General features: G+C 46.1%; 2 protein-coding genes across 2 annotated transcripts; one reads left to right on the top strand and one right to left on the bottom strand.

The window, feature by feature from the left end:
* The first annotated feature begins 100 nt into the window (after positions 1–100).
* Positions 101–1,639, top strand: LOC128298167 (uncharacterized). The gene is made up of 3 exons (XM_053033909.1): positions 101–625; positions 691–961; positions 1,044–1,639. Exons 1-3 carry the CDS (start codon positions 197–199, stop codon positions 1,562–1,564), a joined length of 1,221 nt encoding a protein of 406 aa, XP_052889869.1. The 5' UTR covers positions 101–196; the 3' UTR covers positions 1,565–1,639.
* Positions 1,640–2,437: 798 nt separating this feature from the next.
* LOC128298432 (protein purity of essence) lies at positions 2,438–20,246 on the bottom strand. The gene is made up of 8 exons (XM_053034180.1): positions 20,125–20,246; positions 19,884–19,981; positions 19,246–19,682; positions 16,329–18,878; positions 15,729–16,249; positions 11,773–15,662; positions 2,919–11,696; positions 2,438–2,839 (listed from the first exon to the last, which is right to left on the bottom strand). Exons 1-8 carry the CDS (start codon positions 20,244–20,246, stop codon positions 2,703–2,705), a joined length of 16,533 nt encoding a protein of 5,510 aa, XP_052890140.1. The 3' UTR covers positions 2,438–2,702.
* Between the last annotated feature and the right edge of the window lie 134 nt (positions 20,247–20,380).

Here is a 20,380-nt window from a genome sequence, read left to right as displayed (position 1 = left end):
TCTCTCTCTCCGACAAGAATGATGGTTTGGCTGAAAGGATGTAAACAAAGCATCCATCGTCAACAAGCAAGTTGAACAATTCCCAGGAAAACGTACCAAACGCGAACCATCATCGTTTCAGCAGTTTGATCGTCTCGAAAACACTGCCCAAACAGTTTCATCGTTCTGCTAGCCGTCTTCGCATTTCTTTTTCGCAATGTCGCAAATTGATAATCCAATACACATTACGCATTACATTAATCCCCATCGATTCTATTACAAACCGGAAACGGCGTACATGCAAGAACATGAACAAGCAAGGTTTGCGGCCGCATTCAACGAGTACTGTGAAACCGAGTACGGTATAATTTACGAAACGGTTCGTAGCACTCCATCCTGGAAACATCCAAAGCCGGGCGATTTGGTAGCACTGCGCAGTAATCAGCTCCAGCGATGGATACGCTGTGAGATGGAAGCTGTTATGGTGGATTTGAATGAAACCACATGGTACTATCTGTGGGCCATCGATGAAGGCTTACCTATTAAAACACTTACCATATATGTAAGACCGCTACCGCAAGCTTTCGGGCAGGAACCGGCGCACGCGAAAAGAGGCGGCATGATAAACCTTCTACCAGGGGAGACGGTAAGTATCGTTGAAGTATTCCTATCCAAGCAAATATTTTTATCCTGTTTTTCCCTGCCATGCAGCAATATGATTATATGGAAGACAAACCAAGACTGGTACCCAGCACCAAGTGGAGTTGCGGCGTAGTGAGCACATTAGAATTGATGTTGGAAACTGCAGAAAGCATTTCGTTTTTCCCAACCGCTCAGTACGTATTGCAAAACGAAACGATTCATGTTGGTGAATTGTTTATTACCACGCAATCAAACGCAACACACAACGTGGGGGAAAAGCTTCGTGAAGCGTGCCCCAATCAATTGATACTTCCTCGAAAAGATGCAACATATTTTAAAGGTAGCGATCGTTTGGTCCATTCTATTCGATGGTTTGCTCAGAAATCGTATTCATTTGATCTTGCTCGTTTAATGTTTTGCAGGAATCGTGTTTCTCGAAGCGTTCTGTAAGCAGCGATACGTTAATAATGAAGGGTTGGATAATCATGTCGTGAATACTTTTGTAACCAAAATTAACCGTTACGATCCAGCTAGCCACGAAAACTTGGACACTCAAACGGATACTAAGGTGGCAATGAAGGTATACGAATGGTTGAAACAAAATCAAGAAGCACGCATTGCAATACTGGCACAGCAAAAGGCTGATAAAGATCGAAACAACGACGAACCAGCAATCGAGCAAACTATCATCATACCAGCAAAGAAGAATCTTGCTTCAGCATTTGCTTTGAAAAAGTATCTAGAATGTGCTAAATGCGAAATGGACAAAAAAGATGGGACGACAATTGTGACCGATCTTTCTATCCAAAAACGTGACGAGAGTGAAGTTGCCACTGTCTCGAATAGCAAGCCATCGAATTTAATCCTGAAAATGAAACGCCAGCAGATTATACGGCAAATGCCGAACATCGGTAGTGCAAGATCATCCAATGCTTCGGAATAATGAAGCGTTCTCGAGAGGAAAAGAACGAGTCCGGATATGGTGAATCAGGAATAAAACCCAATAATATTAGTTTACATGCACTAATTTACAATGCACATTTTGTAATAACACAAGTCATATTTCACTTTATGAGCGTTATTTTTTCTGTATTCATTATTACAATAAAACACTTTTTTTTGTTGTTAAATTTATTCTTATCTAGAATATGCATATTCTATGTTAACGAATTAACGTGAGAACGAATTACATTGAAGATAGGAATATTTTTTTATCTCTTCTTCTACTTATCCCGCTCATAAATGAGCACGTTCTGCTAAACCAGGCCAAACAGTGGAGGATCAATCCCCTTGGATGGAGGCCCAGGGCGGAATTATATTTGGGGCTTCTAATTTTAAAAAGTACACCGATTGAAAACTACCTTGGGCGTCAAATCGTAGAAGTCGTTCGTAAATGGAATTCGTAAGGAATCGTAAATGTACGTAAATGTGTATACATAGGTCCCCTCTCCTCATGCAAGAAGGGCCCTCGCAGGGTACAAGAGACCCCTGGCGAAATTTGAGCGCGGCCACTCCCCTACTGTTGAATATATGCAAGAACTACCCGGGGGGTGATTCAAAGTGAGTTCAGGGGCCCCTTCTTACTGCGCTTTTTGCTTTGCCTCATTTCAAGGGCCTCAATGCCCCCCTTCCCCCTTCATTGTTTTTTAAATTAGAGGCCCCATTAGAGTGGAGGAGAGGATCCTCCACTGAAAGGCTGTGTTGAAGTCAATGGCCAGATGGTGCGTTCACGAAGTGGACATTTGGTCGGTGATGAGTCTTCTTTCAACAACCTCGGCTACAAAAAATACTTTATCGTGTACTTGTAAAATACTTGTAATTATACTGTATAGTTTATTTCAATAAACACCATTTAATGACAGAATAAAACATAGTTTCAATAAGCATTTTCATTATTTTAATTTTTTAATATATATATGTATGTATTCACCTCTTCTCTCCACAATGAAAAGGTGGCTACATTGCAGCATGTGTTGCAGATCTTACATGAAAGCATCACATACTCCAATAAAGTAAGAAAGTTGCAATAGTTGAATTTCGCTAAGCATGATTTTAATTTGTGTACCGCGTTGCACCGTTTTCTAATTCGTATTGCTGGCTCCAGCAGTCGCTCCGGAACCACTTGGACCTGCAGCTGCAGATGAACCGCCCGGTGAAGGCAATGCTTGCAGTAGCTCTTCCATCCAAGCATCGGGATTCTCGATGTCTCCAAGTAGTCCTATTTGAGAAGCGAAAAGATCAACGTTAAATTATTTCGATTATTTTATTTCGAAGTGCAAAAAAAAACGTGTTCTTACCTGCTACATCGCAAAATTCACCAAACGAAGCACAAGGCAGATATTCTTCGGTGAATGTTTGCAACGTAGAGTCGGCCGTCTTGAGCAACGACTCATCGTTTCGGCGAATGTAGTTAAATAGCGAGATCGGCCAGTCTTCATCCTTCGGCGTCCCAACGGTGCGGAAAAAGTTGCGATAGATCAAATCGATCAGTCCCCAGAACATGAGATACGGCTTATAGATGTTGTAATCCTTTGGGCGTTTGTCGGCTGGTGCCAAGAATTTGCAAACTGTATTTGGGCTAACGTGCCGAGCCTGTGCGATCGCAATCAGACGCTGAAGATGTACTTGCTTATGGCGTGACCACAAGTCGGGTGTATGCAAAGCCAATGACATGGTGAGCAGATACAGTGGGCCTTCCGCTTCGTAAGCACACTCCAACCAACGTTCCGAGGGTTTGTGGCCAATGAAACCACTGAGTATCATCTCTTCTCGCGAGTATGAACGAGACGAGAGCAACGTGTACAGTCCATAAAATAGCAGATATGCTACCAGATGCATGTTCGACTGTGGTCCACCACCACCCGCATCCTCGTGGAAGCTTTTTTCCTGAGCAAAGCGCCAAAGTAGCAGCTTCAGATCGTGCATCGAGCTAGCGAAGGTGATTTCACATCGTTGCGTGCATTCCTGCATGTAGTTGTTGTGGCGTGCCATCGACGACGAGAATGAAGATTCACTCACATCTGGCCCCCACAACGGAAGCAATCCATTGCAGCGTGTGTTTGCATTCTGCAGCGATGCACTCTCCCACTCGTCACGAGATCGGGCCAATCTGATCGCGTTCATGTGACAGTCCACGTGCACGACGTTGAAATGTGTCACCGTAGTGTAACCGATCGTCTTCTTTTGCTTCATCTCAAACTCCTCAACGTTTGCGCGCTTGGTAAAAGTATAGATGCCGAGCACTTTGTTCGGTTGGCAGGCGTACCCTTCGCGGCATATGAAACACGCCAGGCCTGTTTCTTCGCGCAGTTTTTCAATCTGCGAGAGGATCGAACCCTTCGCTGTAACCTGCCCCTTTTCGTTCGTACGCATTCCAAGGGCGTCCAACTGTTTCTCGCGGGTCGCCATTGCAAGTCGCTTTTTCTCAGCGCGCGTAAAATCGCGCACCTCTTGGACACGCTTCGCGGTCGCCGGTTCAGTGCACAATGCCTCCAGAAGATTCTCTGCAAGCGATCCAACGTGCTCGTCGCTTGACACTTGTTCCAGGCGATGGATGATCGGAATTATATCCTGCGCAACTGCTAGCTGCGTCGCTTCGTGCTTTGTCGCTAGACCGGTAAGGAAACGGAGGATGTACTTGAGTGAGGCTCGCGATATGAATTCCTTCAACTCGTCCGAGTCGGTGCGCAGCAGCGTCGGTTTCACACACGGTGCATGGGACTTGATGTAGTTGAGTGCTTTCTCCACGATTTCCAAACTCATGATGTAGTCTTTCAGCGTTCCACCGATGGAATTGTGCTCGATACCGGTGGTCAGTACACAAAACAGCTCCATCTTGAACTCTTCCTCGGCACTGCGTTCCGCATCGAATCGATCGAAATCGAGCACGGATCGGAAATGTTCGCACAGGAGCGCCATCTTGATGTCATTTCCGTACACTAGAGCTGCAAGCACACGGATCAGGTGCCGCAGTACAGAAGGATTGCAGCGTACGTTGGAGCAATTGGTGCACGATAGTAGTGCTTGCACGTACTCCGGCCCTCCGAACGTAAGTGAAAATTGCAAAAACGTGTCCAACGTGTCGGAAGCAGCCTTGGACAAAATCGTTTCCATGATCTCCAACAATTGCTCCGTTACGGCAGACTGCTGCGTATCGCTCTCACTGCTTTGCAGACACAATTGTAACACCTTCAAAAGCGTGTTTATGGCCCCCAGTTCCGGTTGGCAAAGTACCTCCTGGCAACGGGACACCTTCACGCTTAGCAGGAACAATTTCAACAGAACCTGCAGTAAGGTGCGGGATTTCGATACGTTCTGCAAGCTTCCGATACGTTCTAACATCACTTTAAGCCCTCCACAATCGGCCAACACATTCGCCATCCGGTACAATTGTTCGTTATCAACCTCCTCTTGGCTCTTGGCATTTAGTGTCTCTATGAACTCTTCGGTCGCATCACCCAGCAAACCACGCATTCGATAGACGATTCGCAAACTGTCTCGTTCTCCGCCTTCTTGAAGCCAAATTTTCTTGTACACTTCCTTTACCGGCAGATCTAGGCTTATGATTTTGTTGTGAACCAACAACTCCATACCATTGTCGTCGTCCAGCAAAGCCACCAGTTCGCAGTCGATACAGATTTTGTTTTTAACATCACGCATCAGTGGGCCCAGACCTGCCTCATGGGAAGGATATGGATTTCCCAGCATACGGCCCTGCAGGTAATCCTCTTGCTGAGGATCTTTCTCTAGCGTGAGGAAAAATTCACCCACATCGTTTTCCTCCGGATGGATTATGGAGCACAATCGCTCGAACATGAAGACCGGTGTTTTTACGTCCGTGGTTGGTGTACGCCGCACCGTGTCAATGCAAACCGCCATAAATGCGGCAGTTTCTTCTTCCGTTCCCGTAGTCATTTCCTCCAGCATTTCTAGCAGCTTCTCTTGCGCATCATCGATTAAACGTGTGCGTTGTACAATCAGCTTACGAAGATCGAGATAGCCCTGAAGCACCGGTCCCAACAGTTTGCCCTTGTACGCTTTGCGAATTTGCGGATTTTCTAAGAAAAGTGCCATAAGCTCCACCAACTGCCGTAATGCATATCCTTGAGCTAGATCGGTTGAAAGTGTCGTTTCTTCTAGGCAATGGATCTTCTCAATTTCTACAGTCACCAGTTGAACAAGCAGTGTTAGGACGCCCTTCAGCGCAAGATATTGTCGCCATGGCGTTTCATCCGCCAGCATACGGTAAAGAGCCAAAAATTCAGCACTCGCTTCTCCACTATCACCGACGTAGCGTAGAAAACTAGTTAGCAGATCAAGAAGTTCCCGCTTGCGTTCGTTTGTGCGACTAAGCGATGTAATGAGAGCACAGGCTAACTGCCGTCCAAGACGCGAATTGGTATTAAAGAGGATAGGTTGCAGCCAAGCCGCTTGTAACTCCACCGGAATTGATAAAACTCCTTTAGCCAAAACCTTTTGCCGCCATCGTTTAGCGTACTTTTCCACAAGATACGCATTTCTTATAGTAGCTCGCCGATGTTCCAGGGCTGATCGGAATCCAGTTCCGATTGGAGGTGGTGTTACTGCCGCAGTGTTCATAGAAACCGATGAACTTTCGCCAAACGTACGGCGATTGGCGCCCACTGTAGCGCTTGCATTAGCTGTCGGAGGCATTCGAGCTTTCCAGGCAGCAAACGTATGATTTGCGTCTCCTGCGATCCATTTTTCGTAGCTGACAGTAATCCCTTCGACTGGCTGTACTGTGCACAAATCTTGCATCGTGGTTGCAACTGTTTCTTTACCGTGCTGCTTGCCTCCAGTGGAGATCGTTGTTGCAAGTATCGGCGGCGGACAGATAAGTGATTGCACAATACGCAAACACGGATGAATGACAGCAGTCGCTGGACCTCGGGCATCTCGTGAGGCCTGTAGGAACAGTTCGATAACAGTGCGTAGTTTCGTTTCCCAGCAGCTATCGTCCTGGCTTGTCATCGCTTCCAGCAGTGCCATTTCGTGTCGAACTGCCGAATCTAACGTTGACAGTGGAACAGTACCGGAAAGTGCCATCTTAACTCGATCTTGCAACAATTGACACAACGCTGCAGTTGCGTCGGGAAGGTCGCGTGTTAATAAACACAGCAAATGACGCACCTCGTCCTGCAGTTGATGAGTTCCACGGCGTAAATTATTTACTGCCAGCTCTTGCACCAAACCTTGACTGCATAATCCAACTCTACAGGCCATATTGGAGGCCATAGCCCGCAACAATGTGAGACATTGTTCGGTGGATGCAAGGGCACAACCGTAACACTTATTCAATGCAACCGTCCCTGTTCTGGAGGATATTCCAGTACTGGAGGCAAAGCTCGTTGACATAGACCCAGCCCCAGGTAGTGGTGCATCCATTTGGCTTCGATCGTACGCTACCAACTCCTTACGGCATGCCTGCACTTTTTGGATAATTTTGCTGAGGTCTTCAAAGGTGGTTTTGGATTCCACACAGTACTTTTGGGCCAGCAGCTGTATGACTTTGTTGACCTGTGAAGTTCCTCCTGCTCCACCAATAACCGAAGCTCCCACGATTGTTTCATCGAGTGTACGATCGAGCTTATGCTCGGACACTTTCTGAACAAGCAGTTCCAATATCTGCTTATTGTTTTGCAGCGATTTATAGGAACGGTCAGCTTTTTCCAGCGATGTGTGTATTGTTTGCACAGTTTTTGTCCGATCTTCGGCCGATTCGATCGGATCCACAGCGCAACACGCTCGCCCATAGATACTGTAATCAAATTTCGCATATTTGCAGAAGCCGCACGAATGACATAGGAACGGGTCTTTCTCGTCGTAGTTGATGGCGCGACATTTGTGACACTGGAACACATTCTCGCCGCAGTTACCACACACGCCTGGATTCGCAGGTACTACTGCACTGCAACGGGGACACTGCAGACTTTCGCTGGATCCACTTACTGTTTCATAAAAGTCAGCGTACTCGATCATCAAATTGCACGCTGTTATTGGAAGCGAGAAGTCGATTTTCACGTCCGTTTGACCTGACTGCAGCGTCACTTTGCGGGCTTTGTGCCACATCAGAGGGCGATTCTTCAGCTCTACCACTGCTTGCACAGTGCGATTGTTGTAGTAGATATTGATTGTACGCACCATTTTGGCTCGCTTCAGATCAGCGATACGTAGCACTATCTTCGAAATCGTGTGACTTTGCACCAGCTTCACGATCGTTGTAGTGGTGGTAAACTTGGAGTCCACCTTTATGGTTGACAGTTTGATATTGGAAAATGGAACCTCCGGATTATTACAAACAAGACATGGTTCCGATTCGAGATAGAATCCTTCGAGTTCCAACACTTGTCCCAAAGCGGTGTAGATAGGGGCATTCGGGTGTTTGGAGAGCAGCTCGTTCTGCTGCCGCAGCACTGATACCGCCTGTGCCGTGTAGTCCGGTAGCTTGTCTATCAACGAACGTGTGTTGAGCGTGAGGAACCCAAGTAAATCAACAAACTGCGCAGTGCGCTTTCCGTAAGCTGGTAGCAATGGCCACAAACTCCAGAGACACTGCAGCAGCGTTTCCTTATTGATGTCGCTGCAGTTATCGTAGAATGCATACACGAGACTGTGCGCTTGCCAGCGAATCGACGTTGAGTTCGTTTCGAGCAGGAAGCTGCGGATGAATTTGCTCATGCTAGCGGGACTGATCTGATTGAAAATTTGTGCCACTAGCGCTACACATTGCCCCGCATCGAATTTAGATTCTGACTGCGCTGAAATCGTGTCCGATTCTTCCGATTTGTCGCGATCTTTCCTGTCCTTCACAATGACCGATACTTTCATTTGTGGATCCACCGTCACGCCAGACGAAGATGATGCTTTTGATGGTTGCATCTGTGATGAAGTGTTGCAGCATATAGCTGATTGCAGAAGTTGCAAAATAATCGTCGAAACACCTTCTTCAAGCTGGTAGGTACTGATGTTCAAAAGTGAAGAAAGTATGTCAGCATTACGGACGCAGAACTTTTGCCAGTTTCCGGTTCGAATAGATGCTATCTCCTGACACGCGCGGAAATGCTCCGTCAGTTCGACTAACGAGTCGTAACTGAGAATACTCGAATGGCCACCATTCGTTAGTGATGAAGATGATGCGGCTTGAGCACAATTCAGCTCACAGCATTTCTTTACTGCCTTCATGTGCGTATCAAGCGAGTGGAGATCGCGCAACTGCCGATACTTTTCCTTGCTGCCACAGATATACAACAACAGTTTGCGAACTTGTCGACGTAAAACTGGTGACTGCATGTACATCATGTACTCACAGAGAATAGCAGTCATGTACTCGCACAACGAATGATTCCATTCTTGAGACGACGGATGACCCGAGGAAAGTTTCAATATTTGATACGGCAGTCTAACCGCCATCTCGGTAAGCACCTGCGAGTACAACTCAAACACATCGCCTGACCCTTTCGGTATGGGTCTCGCAAAAAACGGTTGTGTATCGGGTATAATGCCATATTGTGTCGGTTTCAGTAGAACGTTCGATGGAGTGCCTCCCGGTGCTGTTATTACCGGACCGTTATTATTTGATGTCGCATTTGACGTCCCGCCACCACTGGACGAACCAGCATTCGCTGAAGCATTGGCGGTGGTTGCACTTGTTGCCGGTGAAGCCAACTCGTCGACTGATGATGCACCGGAGGTTTTCCAATGGGGCAAAAAGGATTCCATTATCAGTAGACAATACGGGATAGCATTGTTTTTCATCAAAGCGTTAGCAGTGCTTTGGGCCAAAAATGATGCGTTGTCGCCTAAGGGTTGGTTCAGACCCGACCTATCCGCACTCGAGCTAGTAGCTGCCGAAGTGTTGCCAGAGGAGGATGATTTTGATTTCACTTTTCCCATCAACACACCAATCAGACGTAGAATGAGAAGCTGTACTTCGGTTTTTGCCGTTCTTTCAGCCATTTGATAAATTTTCGTTGATGGAATTTCTAGTCGGTCGATTAATGCTTGCAGCAAACGGTTCAAAGCTTGCTGATCCGGTTCCTGGGTACCATCTAGATCAGAGGTAAGCATTAAGATAACCTGCATAAACGGTATGCACTGTGCGCCATTTACTGTGTCTAGGGCGGAAAAGTTGTCCACCAGCTGATTCAAGATGGAGTATCGCAGCACGTGCAATTTGTTTGCAGTTTCTCCGTTTGAATCCGATGCTTCGGCTTCTGCAGCAGATGGTTGTGCTGCTGTTGCTGTAGTACCGGCCGATTGGGAGCTCATTTGCTCGACTACAGAAGTGCGCGGTGGCGAAGGATTCGGTTGCTCTTCGTACGTTGAACTGCGTCCAGAAGTTCCACCGATACTTTCGACGCCACTACAACCACTTTCGGATCCACCACTACCACTACCAGCATGTTCACCTGCCGGAGATGTTCGGAGAGTCGATCCTTCGGTGGCAACGTTGGAAATTTCATCATCATCCGAGCCACCTCCTGAGGCGTTAGATTCGACGTTAAATGAAGAACCCCCGGCAATGGCCGCAGCCAGGCTTTGTGCAGCAGGATTCCTATTTCTTCCTTGATAATTAGCGATGCTCTGCTGCAAAAGTTGCAGATCGGCTTCATTATCTTGCAGGCTAAGTGCGATCGCTATCTCCATTATAGTATCATCGTCCGCATCATGCGTCTCGAGCAAATGAGGAAAACCGACACCCAACAGAGCCTCAAGCGAAGCAAGGGCCTGATTTCCTGCACTTGGTTCTAATCCCAGTGATTCTATTGCGTCAACTTCCTGCATTCCACCGACGGCTGCCGCAGCAGCCGCTGCAGCAGCTACTGTTACAAATTCATCATTAGCCGAGGCAACGCTTCCCGATGAAGTAGAAGGTCCAGCAGCTCCGGATGATGCCGATCCAATCGATATAGTCGATGTTGACGGTCCCGCAGTGGATACTGCAACTCCTGATGTGGAGGGTGTAGGCGTGGAACAGACCGGAGGACTTTCGATTAGCACCACCTTTCGGCGCTTGACCTTCGGTCGCAATAAACGAATCATCGCTAGTTTCGCACTATGACTTATGATTGGAGCCGAATCAAGCAACAGCCGAACGAAAAGTTTCGCCATTCTCTCCACCTGTTCGCTGTCGGCTAAAGCGAATGCGTAAATAATTTCCACCAGCGAGTAAATGACCGCTTCCACATGGCACAGTCCTCGTTTAACGATCGCGATCGGTTCTTCGTATGCTGGTGTTATACGGTACAGTTCTTTCATGAGGATCATCATCAGTGAAAGAATGTCCATCTGTTGTTCGGCGCATATCTTTGCCATAGCTTGCGGCCGTTGAATTGCGATACTGCGCATCATCAACACTGCTCGATAAAAGGCTTCAGGATCAATATCTCCACTCTCGGTTGATTCGTACATTTTTTTCAACTGCCGATGTATATCGTTCAATATTTCCTTATCTTTGTACGTGTGGTAAGCCGCCTTGTTAGCGTGGCATGTCATAAGCACGTTGCGTGCGTCCTGCTGTACGACATTCACGGTCGGGAAGAGGATTAGATTTGTGGCTACATCGATAGCTGTTTGGCGATAGTTGTCATCACAATTTGGTCCACCTAACAGGGATATGCCACTGTCCAGCACGTGCAGCATACTGGAAAGCATACGATCCAATGAAGTCATATACATTGCTCCTACATCATTTTCATCGTTAGAAGTTCCCTCATTGCCACCATTTCCATTTGCGGCCGGCGTCGGTCCATTGTTTCCAGAACTACCATTAGTTATAGGCCCTCCAGCGGCATCTTCCGTTTCTTCTGGCCAGCCAAATACATCCTTAGTTTTTCCGTATATCTTGATACTGTCCAGTATCGTGATTTGTTCGGCATCCACCGAAGGTCCAAAGTGAAGGGTTAGCTTTTTGTCACTTTGAAGGCTTTCCTCTCTTGTTAATGGTATATCAAACCACCGGGCTCTTGTAGCTATGGTTGTAACTGATCGACCCAATATGGTCACACGTTGCGGTGCTTTAGTAACGTCCTGTGATCCAATTTGTATGCGAACACCTGTGCGAAAGATAAAAAAGAAATAACCCAATTAAATAATTACATAATGTTTTTGGTGTACTTTTTTTTCGCTTACCTGTAATGACCATATTCGGATCATTATTTGAGACTTCCAGCATGAATCCGTTGGCTTTAGTTGATGTCACATACAATCCGGTGGAATTTAAACGATGTTTCAAGTGCTGCGTATTGTAGATTTGCAGTAAATCGTTTCCACCATATTCTACTTCGTTCATCAACGTGCAATGTTCGAAGAAATCAATCGGGAAATTAGGAGTAGACCCCGCACTCCCTTTTCCGGTGGCCGACGCAGTAGCGTTTACTCCGTGGCCAGTTTGTTTTCCCATCTTTTTCGATTTCCTTGCAGATTTGCCATACATACTTCCTCCTGATCCAAACCAGCCGAACGATTGTTGATGTCCGATTGGTTGCACTTCTGGAGACAACCAGTAGCCGGTATTCTCTGGATGTGCAGCATATATCCTCAAACTGCCATCTTCGCAAAGCAAAATCAGTGTTGTTTTTTCTACACCAGAAACGCTGTGTCGGATGGCGACCATATCCATTATTTTTGCCTTTGCATTCTGTGCCTTGATTTCCTGGGCCATATATCCGTCTGGCTTGATCATGAAGATTACAGGATTGTTAAGGCTCTGCATCATTGCGCATACCAAACCCGGATGACCGGGGATTTCAGTCCACTGACAGAGAGGTTGTGTCGTTGACTTCGACAACAATTTGGAGCTGGGATTGCAAACTAGGTTGATGACACATTTGACACCATCATTGACGTTCGTGAGCGGTGCCATAAAGTTGCGACCAGCAGCATAACTGAAGAATAACAGCTGCAGGACGTGAGAGTAGTATATCGATACACCTCCTGCCAGAATCTGTCCGTTGTCGTCTGTTATCAGTGGATGATCAAGTTCGAGCGTACTTGTTACGTAGAAAGGACCATGCTTTGCCAGGCTTTCATCGCTAAGTGGTTGGGTATATATGTACCCCAATGAAGACATTATCAGCATGTAGTACGTACCCTCTTGATCGTAAACAAATGTGCAATCGCGAATCTTGCCGCTAGGCACCAGGAAGTAGTACTGCGGACTATAGCTGTCGTCAGCCAAATCGTAGATTTTAACAAAATCAGCTGTAACAAGAGCTAATTTGGTCTGCGAAGATGGTAGCCAGATAGCTCGCTTGATGAAATTTCCTGTGTCAAGCTGAGGAGTTAATACGATGTGATCATTTGCTGTACCCGTGCTGGTGAATGTAAGTATGTGACACTCCTTCAGGCCACACACAGCTAGAAAATCTTCGTTGGCCGGGTTTGACGCGAGCGAAAGTACGGTACACGGCACTGGAGCCGATGCGAGTCTGGTAAGCGTAAGCTTGCGTTTTGCCGCATCTGCTTGCTTCAACAGGGCCGATAATTGTAGTATCGTAACTTTTCCTTTCTCGTGAGAGATGGCCAATTGCTGACGTTTGCCATGAGGAGAAGCCAGACAACACAATGCCACACGACGCACTAGATACGTTGAGAGCAGCTGTTTAATCGTTTGACCTTGTTCACCTGAATAGTTCATGCGTACATTTTCGAAAGCACCTTCCTGCGAACCAAGCGTAGCAATCATGATGTCGTCGCTCAATACATACGATTTCTCCGGACGATGCAAACGCTCTAGTGCGCTCTTAGCACGCCAGTAACAGCCCACAGGAGAATATCTCGCACAATGTTCTTTGACTGTGGGCATTAGCGAATTGAAGAACACAAGAATGCATCGAATCACTGATTTCCATTGGCTAGGATTGTTCAGTGCTTCACGCGAAGTTTCTATGATTTTTGCCAATTGTTGCTCCTTCTCCGAAGCTTGTCCTTGTGCTGTACGGCTTGTACTGGGACCTTCGTGTGAAGGACTGGTAGGGTGTCGTCGTCTCATCAAGTTGCTAGCTAGCAAAACGCTTTCGGCATCATTGGAGCGTGGCAAGATTGAAGCCGCCGATGATGATCCCAATATTGAATCCTCGGCATGTCCAGAATTGCTGCGTCGGCTTAGCGCTTGGCACGAACCATCCTCTTTAGCGCCACAATCGCAAAAGAAGTTACCGTACTTTGCATAACTGATGTCATGATTTTTGTGGCAAACTCTTGCACACACTGAACAAACGCCCACACCGTCCACCATTTTGCACGTATGACAATAGTACCAATGCTGGTTCATAAAATCCTTTTGTGTAATAGAGAAGGTACAGAGCTTATTTCCGAGGCTGTCCTCATCGGAGTCGTCGACTGTGCTATCTTCCTCTTCAGCACCAAGCTCCTCCAAAATGTCATCCGCATCCAGCAGCGACTCTTCGTCCCAAGGTGGATTCAATACACGGCTGCCCTTAGCGCCCAGTCCTAGCAGTAGATCGCTCATATACTTCAGAATAGCGGTCACATTATCGAGCTGAATTGCAGCTCTCCATCCACTTGATCCGGTTTTTCCTGCATCTAACACTTGCGACCGGCATACATCCAACCAATCAATGGCAGCAGTAAACAGTATACCATGGCCACGGCCTTTACCAGCATCTGCAAGGGTGATCATCACCTGCAGGAGGTCAGAAAACTCTATTGCTTCCTGCGTCGGCGAAAGAAGGTTGTGCCCGATTTGAATTAGGGCCTGAAAAAGGGCTTCCGACACTGACGAGGAAATACGATTCTCCGCAACTATGTATTTAACGAGTGACTGGAGTAGCTTGCCGTTGCGTTCCAATGTTTCGCCTGATGCATCTTCAATAGCGACCTTGCCACAGCTCGTTGCTGCTGCCTGCCATCCACTTCCCTTAGTCATGCATTCATAATCGATATCCATGGCGTCCTGTTGCTCACCCTCGGTAGTGGTGGGTGCATTTGCAGCTGTAGTGTTGCTTTCAGATAAACCAGCTTCTACTCCGCCTGCTGCTGTTGCTGATCCCACCAGTTGATCAGTAATGCTCGGAATCGCGGATACTGTTGCCATATTTGTCGGAGTTGGTACATTGCTCGAATTATTGGATGCGTTCGGTGTGACACTGATTCCTCCAGGACCAAGTAGGATATGACTTAACCAACTCTTCAAACGTGCACTGTCGGTAACTGCCAGCTCTGCGATGCATGAACAAAGCTCCTCCTCATCGAAAGGCGCATCAAGTTTTTCTGCGGCTTGAAACAGCTTCTCAAAGAACTGAAGTACGCGTGTGGAGTACGCCTGCGAAATATTGGTGCCAGTGAAAGATAGCAAAATTTGTACCAGATTACCGGACTTTGATTCATAGAAAAAGTTGCGCATCGCTCTCAATCCGTTCGATTTTTCTAACATCGATTCCCAGTATTTGAGAATGTTGCAGAGCACCGATTCATCGATATTCGTGGCACAGCCTGTAGCACACAGGTCGGTATATTCGATGAGAAATTGGTAGCTATGCTTGATGATGTTTGAGAACGCGGCTAGCTGATATGCTTCGCAATTGCTATCTCCGCCCAGCAACGTCTCCAAGCATTTGTTGATCGGTCCGTGCAAGTATTCTGCACGCAAATCGAACACCATCGGGATCAGGATTTCCTTCAAACGTTCGTCCAACTTGATATCGTCGTAGTTCGGAAGCATGTAGTATATGAGATTGACCGCGGATTTGAGAGCGTTCTTCAGAGACAACAGTATGGAGTATGACAGATGTTTGGAGACCTCAGTCAGGTGTGCTTCGATGACCGTCAGAGTGTGTAATTCCACCGGAAATGATCCACTGATGAAATTTTCTTCGGTCAACGTACTCAAATTCTTGCGCCATTCAACGGCTATTACATCTTTATCGTGACCAGTGATACAACTAACTAGCTGCTGAGCAAGTTCGGAACAGAACGAATTCTTTGTGCCCGCAATGGCAATCAGTGGTTCAATCAAACAGGACGGTATTTGACCACTCAAATTCTGGAACATAGTTTTGCTGCAATGACGGAAAGAGAATGATGTCACTTCTAATGTGGAGCAAAGTAATGTCACGGAAACTTACTAGGTTGATTCACGAACTATTTCCAACACGTCCAGTAAAGCATGCATTATGTTCTTTGTCAAATCGGCACGAGAAACTTCTGCCGAGATAACAGACGGCGACCCATCAGTTAAAGATGTACTAGTTGAAGCGCCAGACACAACGATGTTTGCAGGTCCCGGTATTGTCGTAGAACTTGCTCCGCTAGTATTACTTTCGTTGGTGACTGCCGTCGAAGAGCCAGTGTTTGCTGTAGAGGCATTAGTAGTTGTAGCTGACGATGCTGTAGATGATGCAACCGTATTACTGCTGGTTTTGACAGCTTTCACATTAACACCCTCTTTTTCTGCCCAACAAACGGCAAATAGATGCGACATCAGACTGTCCAGAAGAATAATTTTCGACAATCTTGGTTGATCGGGCGTAAAGCTCTTCGCAAAGGATTCCAGTCCGAGCAAGGTCATTTTCAAACTGTACTTCACATCGGAAACATATTCCGTTAACCGGATCCACATTGCCTCCGCTGACTGAGTATACATTCCCTTGATGGAAAAATAAAACACAATAATATATCAGTAAGTTCGATTTTGGTTTGAAAACAGTGCCCATTATCTGGCTTACCTGTTTGACGAGACTGTTCACAATTAGATAATGCGAATGGGTTATTGGATGCAGGCAACGAATGGACCACAACAATGAATGTAGATTTGGACTCTTTTCCTGCATCAGTGCTTCCACGTGCTGCGTGGATGGTGGCAAACCAAGCAATAACTTCCAGCTAAGACTGAAACAATAATGCACAGCGCACAAAGTTTGAAAAGGGATACGTGCAAGGCACATGTCCGTTATGCCTAGAATATCAATTAAAGCATCAATAAGCCATGGATATTTTAGCTTGTCGGGGGTGCATAGAATAAAATTCCAGGCTAAACCGTCGAGCTTAAACTCTTGCTGCACCTTCGATTCGACTGTAGTCAGCGAGTAGAACTTGGGTTTCACGCCACCAACACTAAACTCGTTTGCCAGCTTACGGTGCTTGTCTTCGATGTCCTTTCGACAGAATGACATCATTTTCGTTTTGTAGTTTACCAAATCAGCCAATTTTTGTTCACTATCCAGCGTAAACACACTGAACAAGTTCCAACGCACTTGCTCCAGCAAAACGTTTGGTGGATTGTACAGATGTTTCATCAGATATTCCAGGAACAGCAGTAACCGGGACAGTAGCATGATCTGGTGATCTCTCAACGGTTTATCGGGTGTGACACTGCGACATACCTCCGAGCAGCGTATAACTCCCCCTGCCGTAAGCAGAAGTATAGATTTCTTTTGCATCAGGTTGAGTGAATGGAACAGAAAAAGCAGCAGCTGAGCATGCTCCACGTTGAGATCTTCTATCTCTGATTCGTTAGGGATGGTTTGGGTGGAACAAATACCTTCCACGATCGTGTTCACAAGACGATGCCACACAGACAGACAAGCTGCTTCTTTTTCCTGTGACGGTTTCAGCAAAAGAATTTGTACCAGCACGGCAAGTGTTCGTGAATATACCTGCAATGGCCAAATGTTTGCATCCTGTGTCCATGGCGATACTCCCAAATGCAGCAGCAGGGCAGACTGTAGCGATTCATTGAGCAGCGAGTTTGATATCAGATTATGCAAATAACGTCCAACGGCCCCAGAAAACTTTACCATGGCGTTTTGCCACTGCATGCAACCGGGTATATCAGTTTCGCCGCGAGCCGAATCCCGATCAAGATCGCGCAAGATGTTAGCTAATAGTACCATTTGTTGTTCGCTGAGTCCTGTCTTCACGTAACGACTCAGATAGATGTGATTTCCGCCGAGCGAAACATCGAAGAAGTTGAAAATTAAGGAGGCCAGATTAAGATATTCGTGAGGTTCATCTTTAGCCGGCACAAGATTGCTACCGTGACGACCTTTATCATCCTTATTTTCCTGTTCTTGCGATTCGGTCATCTCCTCATTCATATCCGGAGAAAGCGTTTCTTTGAACCAAAGTCCAAGGTAGCTATCGCTGTCCTCTTCTTCCGGTTCGCTCTCCTCCGAACAGGAGAATGTATCATTAAAGTATGTCGTCGAGTCACTGTAGCTCATCGGTTCTCCATCGTTTGTATTTTTGGTGTTAATTCGGCGAAGGGTGCATGCTTTACGATACGACACTGTAGCAAGGAATGTGAGTAGCTGTTGCAGCGTGGCACTGTTAAGCACACGTACCACGCGCTGAATCGATGTGTACTGTCCCAGAATATCAAATCCGGCCGATTCGATGCTACTGTATTCATCATCATCAGTACGGGAGTCTATCTTCAGATCATCGATCAGCTCCGTCATCAAGGTGATACTGTGACGTGCAATGGCCGCATTCAATACGCCAAATCCTTGCTGAACTTTGAACAAATTCACGCGCAATGCTGGTGACGGTTGAGCTGATGCCATTTGCGGTACGTCAAGCGTTTTTAGAGGACTGCGTCCCTTCAAACTTTCTTCCGATGTTTTCGCAGAAATGGGCACCATCTGTTGCAGTCCACTGGTGTTTCCGGAAGCACCCATCGTACCTTGGATGCCAGATATCAATAACCATGCACCCATACACATGTGGTTCTGGTAAATGTGGGTACGTGTAGACGTTTTGAGCATATTGCCAATTTTTGTAAATATTTCCAATCCCTTGTCTACAATCGTTCGTGCGAAGTCTTCCTCCTCTTCGGTTTCCTTTTGTGTTTGCGTTCCTCCTGCTTGTCCTTGCGCTTGCTGTAACTGGCCAGAGGATGCGGTCTTCTGCGATCCAGCAGATGCCATAGTAATAACACTCACAGCGGTCGATGTAAGTACGCAACAGTAAAGTGCTGACATAGCACACTGCGACAGGAGCGTGATTTTCTTCGGGGTTAGCGGTTCCAGAAGAGGTAGTGAGATCGCCAATTGCAAATTTGTAATGTCGGACTCCATCAGATTGAATATGTTTTTGATAGCATTCGCCTCAGTATTTGTAACCGGTAGATAAAGCGGTCGGCCCAGCATGGTGTACTCTTCGTACTTGAAACGATACTTGGCCAATGTTCCTAGCGCCGTCGAACACCATTTGAGTAACGATTCTCCAGCATTGATAGCATTCATGCATTGTAGATTTTGCTTCACGAACAAATCCTAAAAAACAAAACCAACACATTATAATGAAGTCAATTGTGTGCGGTCATGTTTGAAATTTACATACAGCCTATGCCATTACTCTATTGGAAGCCCAATAATTATTTTACTTGATACTATTTTTTTTTGCTTTAAGCTATCATAATTTGGCAAAGCTAGCATATGCAAAACTATTAGCATTAAACCACTAGTTTGTAACTAACAAACGCCTAATAGAATCCTTCATATTATACAAAAATATGTTAAAAACATCTTTCTGATAAACAAACACGTTCTGATAATACAGCGTAAACAAAACCACCACCTTTTAAAAAAATACTACAAACTGAAACATCCGCAAAGGACGTGTAGATGTTCTTTTACTCACCGTGCAGTCAATTTGTTCTTCACTGAGTGCAGCAAAAGTTACAGCCCAGCTGCACAATGGAGTCGTTAGCTGTTGTAAGATCACCGTCGACAAATCCGATCGCGAACGTTTCATTTCCGTTTTGGGACTTTCCTTATCGCTTGTGCCAGCGGCTGAGCTTCCACTTCCGCTACTACTTGGGGCTCCGACCGAAGCCGGTTTGTTACCCGGAATCTCAGGATATTTTAAGTACTTCATCCCTGACACGGAAATGATTGACGAAGCTGAGCTGGTAGCATTGGGCTGATTTTCGTTCGTTCTTTTCCCTTCGCAAAGAATCTTTAGGGCCATCAACAGAATGCTGGGTTTGCATGGTGCAGTTGTATCCAAATGTAGAATTATGTAACGAATCAATATTGAAGCAGCTTCCGTAAACTGTTGAAGTTGTGTTTGCGACACTGGTGCGTATAGAAGAATAAAGAAACAAATATCAATCCGTGACGGAGAAGTGCTTGCGCATCACTGAGTGATGGTGTCGGTAATGCGAGCACTCAAGAGCAGCAACAAAGTAAGTGCAAAGAAAACAACAATCCCGTAGAGTTGGAAGAAAAATCGATACAGTATGGCAGTCAATGGGGGATTAATGTTGCCGTACTTACATGAGGTGACCTGGCTAGTGATGTTTTCTGCAGCCAGCACAACGAAATTGTCGAAAAACTGCTTGTATGCGGCATCGTGCTCGAGGATTTCATTTTCACTAGAATGAAAAATTGCAATCAAAGCAACCACAAAATAATGGCGTAGTACGTGACAGCTGTGAGGTGAAAATTTGATGACCAATTTTCGATCGGAATTTACACCGATTCCCGTACGACGCGAAAGACGAAAACTTTTGCTTACTTTTGTATGATGGTTTTGATCAAGTTTAACACATCGGTTTTGCTGATATTTTCACTTGATGACGAAAGAAAAGGCTTTAAAATTGCAGCCCACTCAACACCTCCGGAGTGAGCAGCAGCCATTTTGCAACTTTTTCTTTTGATGTGAAAATTTTGACCGAATAAGCTATTGACAGCAAACTGCAGCGATTAGCTCGTAGTTAAACGTGTGCTTCAGAATCACACGGTGAACTGCGATGTGACCATTTTTAGCAATT

The sequence above is a fragment of the Anopheles moucheti genome, chromosome 2, assembly GCF_943734755.1.
Source record: "Anopheles moucheti chromosome 2, idAnoMoucSN_F20_07, whole genome shotgun sequence".
Classification (NCBI taxonomy): Eukaryota; Metazoa; Arthropoda; class Insecta; order Diptera; family Culicidae; genus Anopheles; species Anopheles moucheti.
This window is presented reverse-complemented; position numbering and strand designations above follow the sequence as displayed.

Coding starts and splice junctions, on each gene's coding strand:
- LOC128298432 (XM_053034180.1), bottom strand. CDS start 20,246: ATGGCTGCTGCTCACTCCGGAGGTGTTGAGTGGGCTGCAATTTTAAAG. Junction 19,982..20,124: donor ATCAAAACCATCATACAAAA/GTAAGCAAAAGT, acceptor TTTTCATTCTAG/TGAAAATGAAATCCTCGAGC. Junction 15,663..15,728: donor ATAGTTCGTGAATCAACCTA/GTAAGTTTCCGT, acceptor CCGTCATTGCAG/CAAAACTATGTTCCAGAATT.
- LOC128298167 (XM_053033909.1), top strand. CDS start 197: ATGTCGCAAATTGATAATCCAATACACATTACGCATTACATTAATCCC. Junction 626..690: donor ACCTTCTACCAGGGGAGACG/GTAAGTATCGTT, acceptor CCTGCCATGCAG/CAATATGATTATATGGAAGA. Junction 962..1,043: donor AGATGCAACATATTTTAAAG/GTAGCGATCGTT, acceptor AATGTTTTGCAG/GAATCGTGTTTCTCGAAGCG.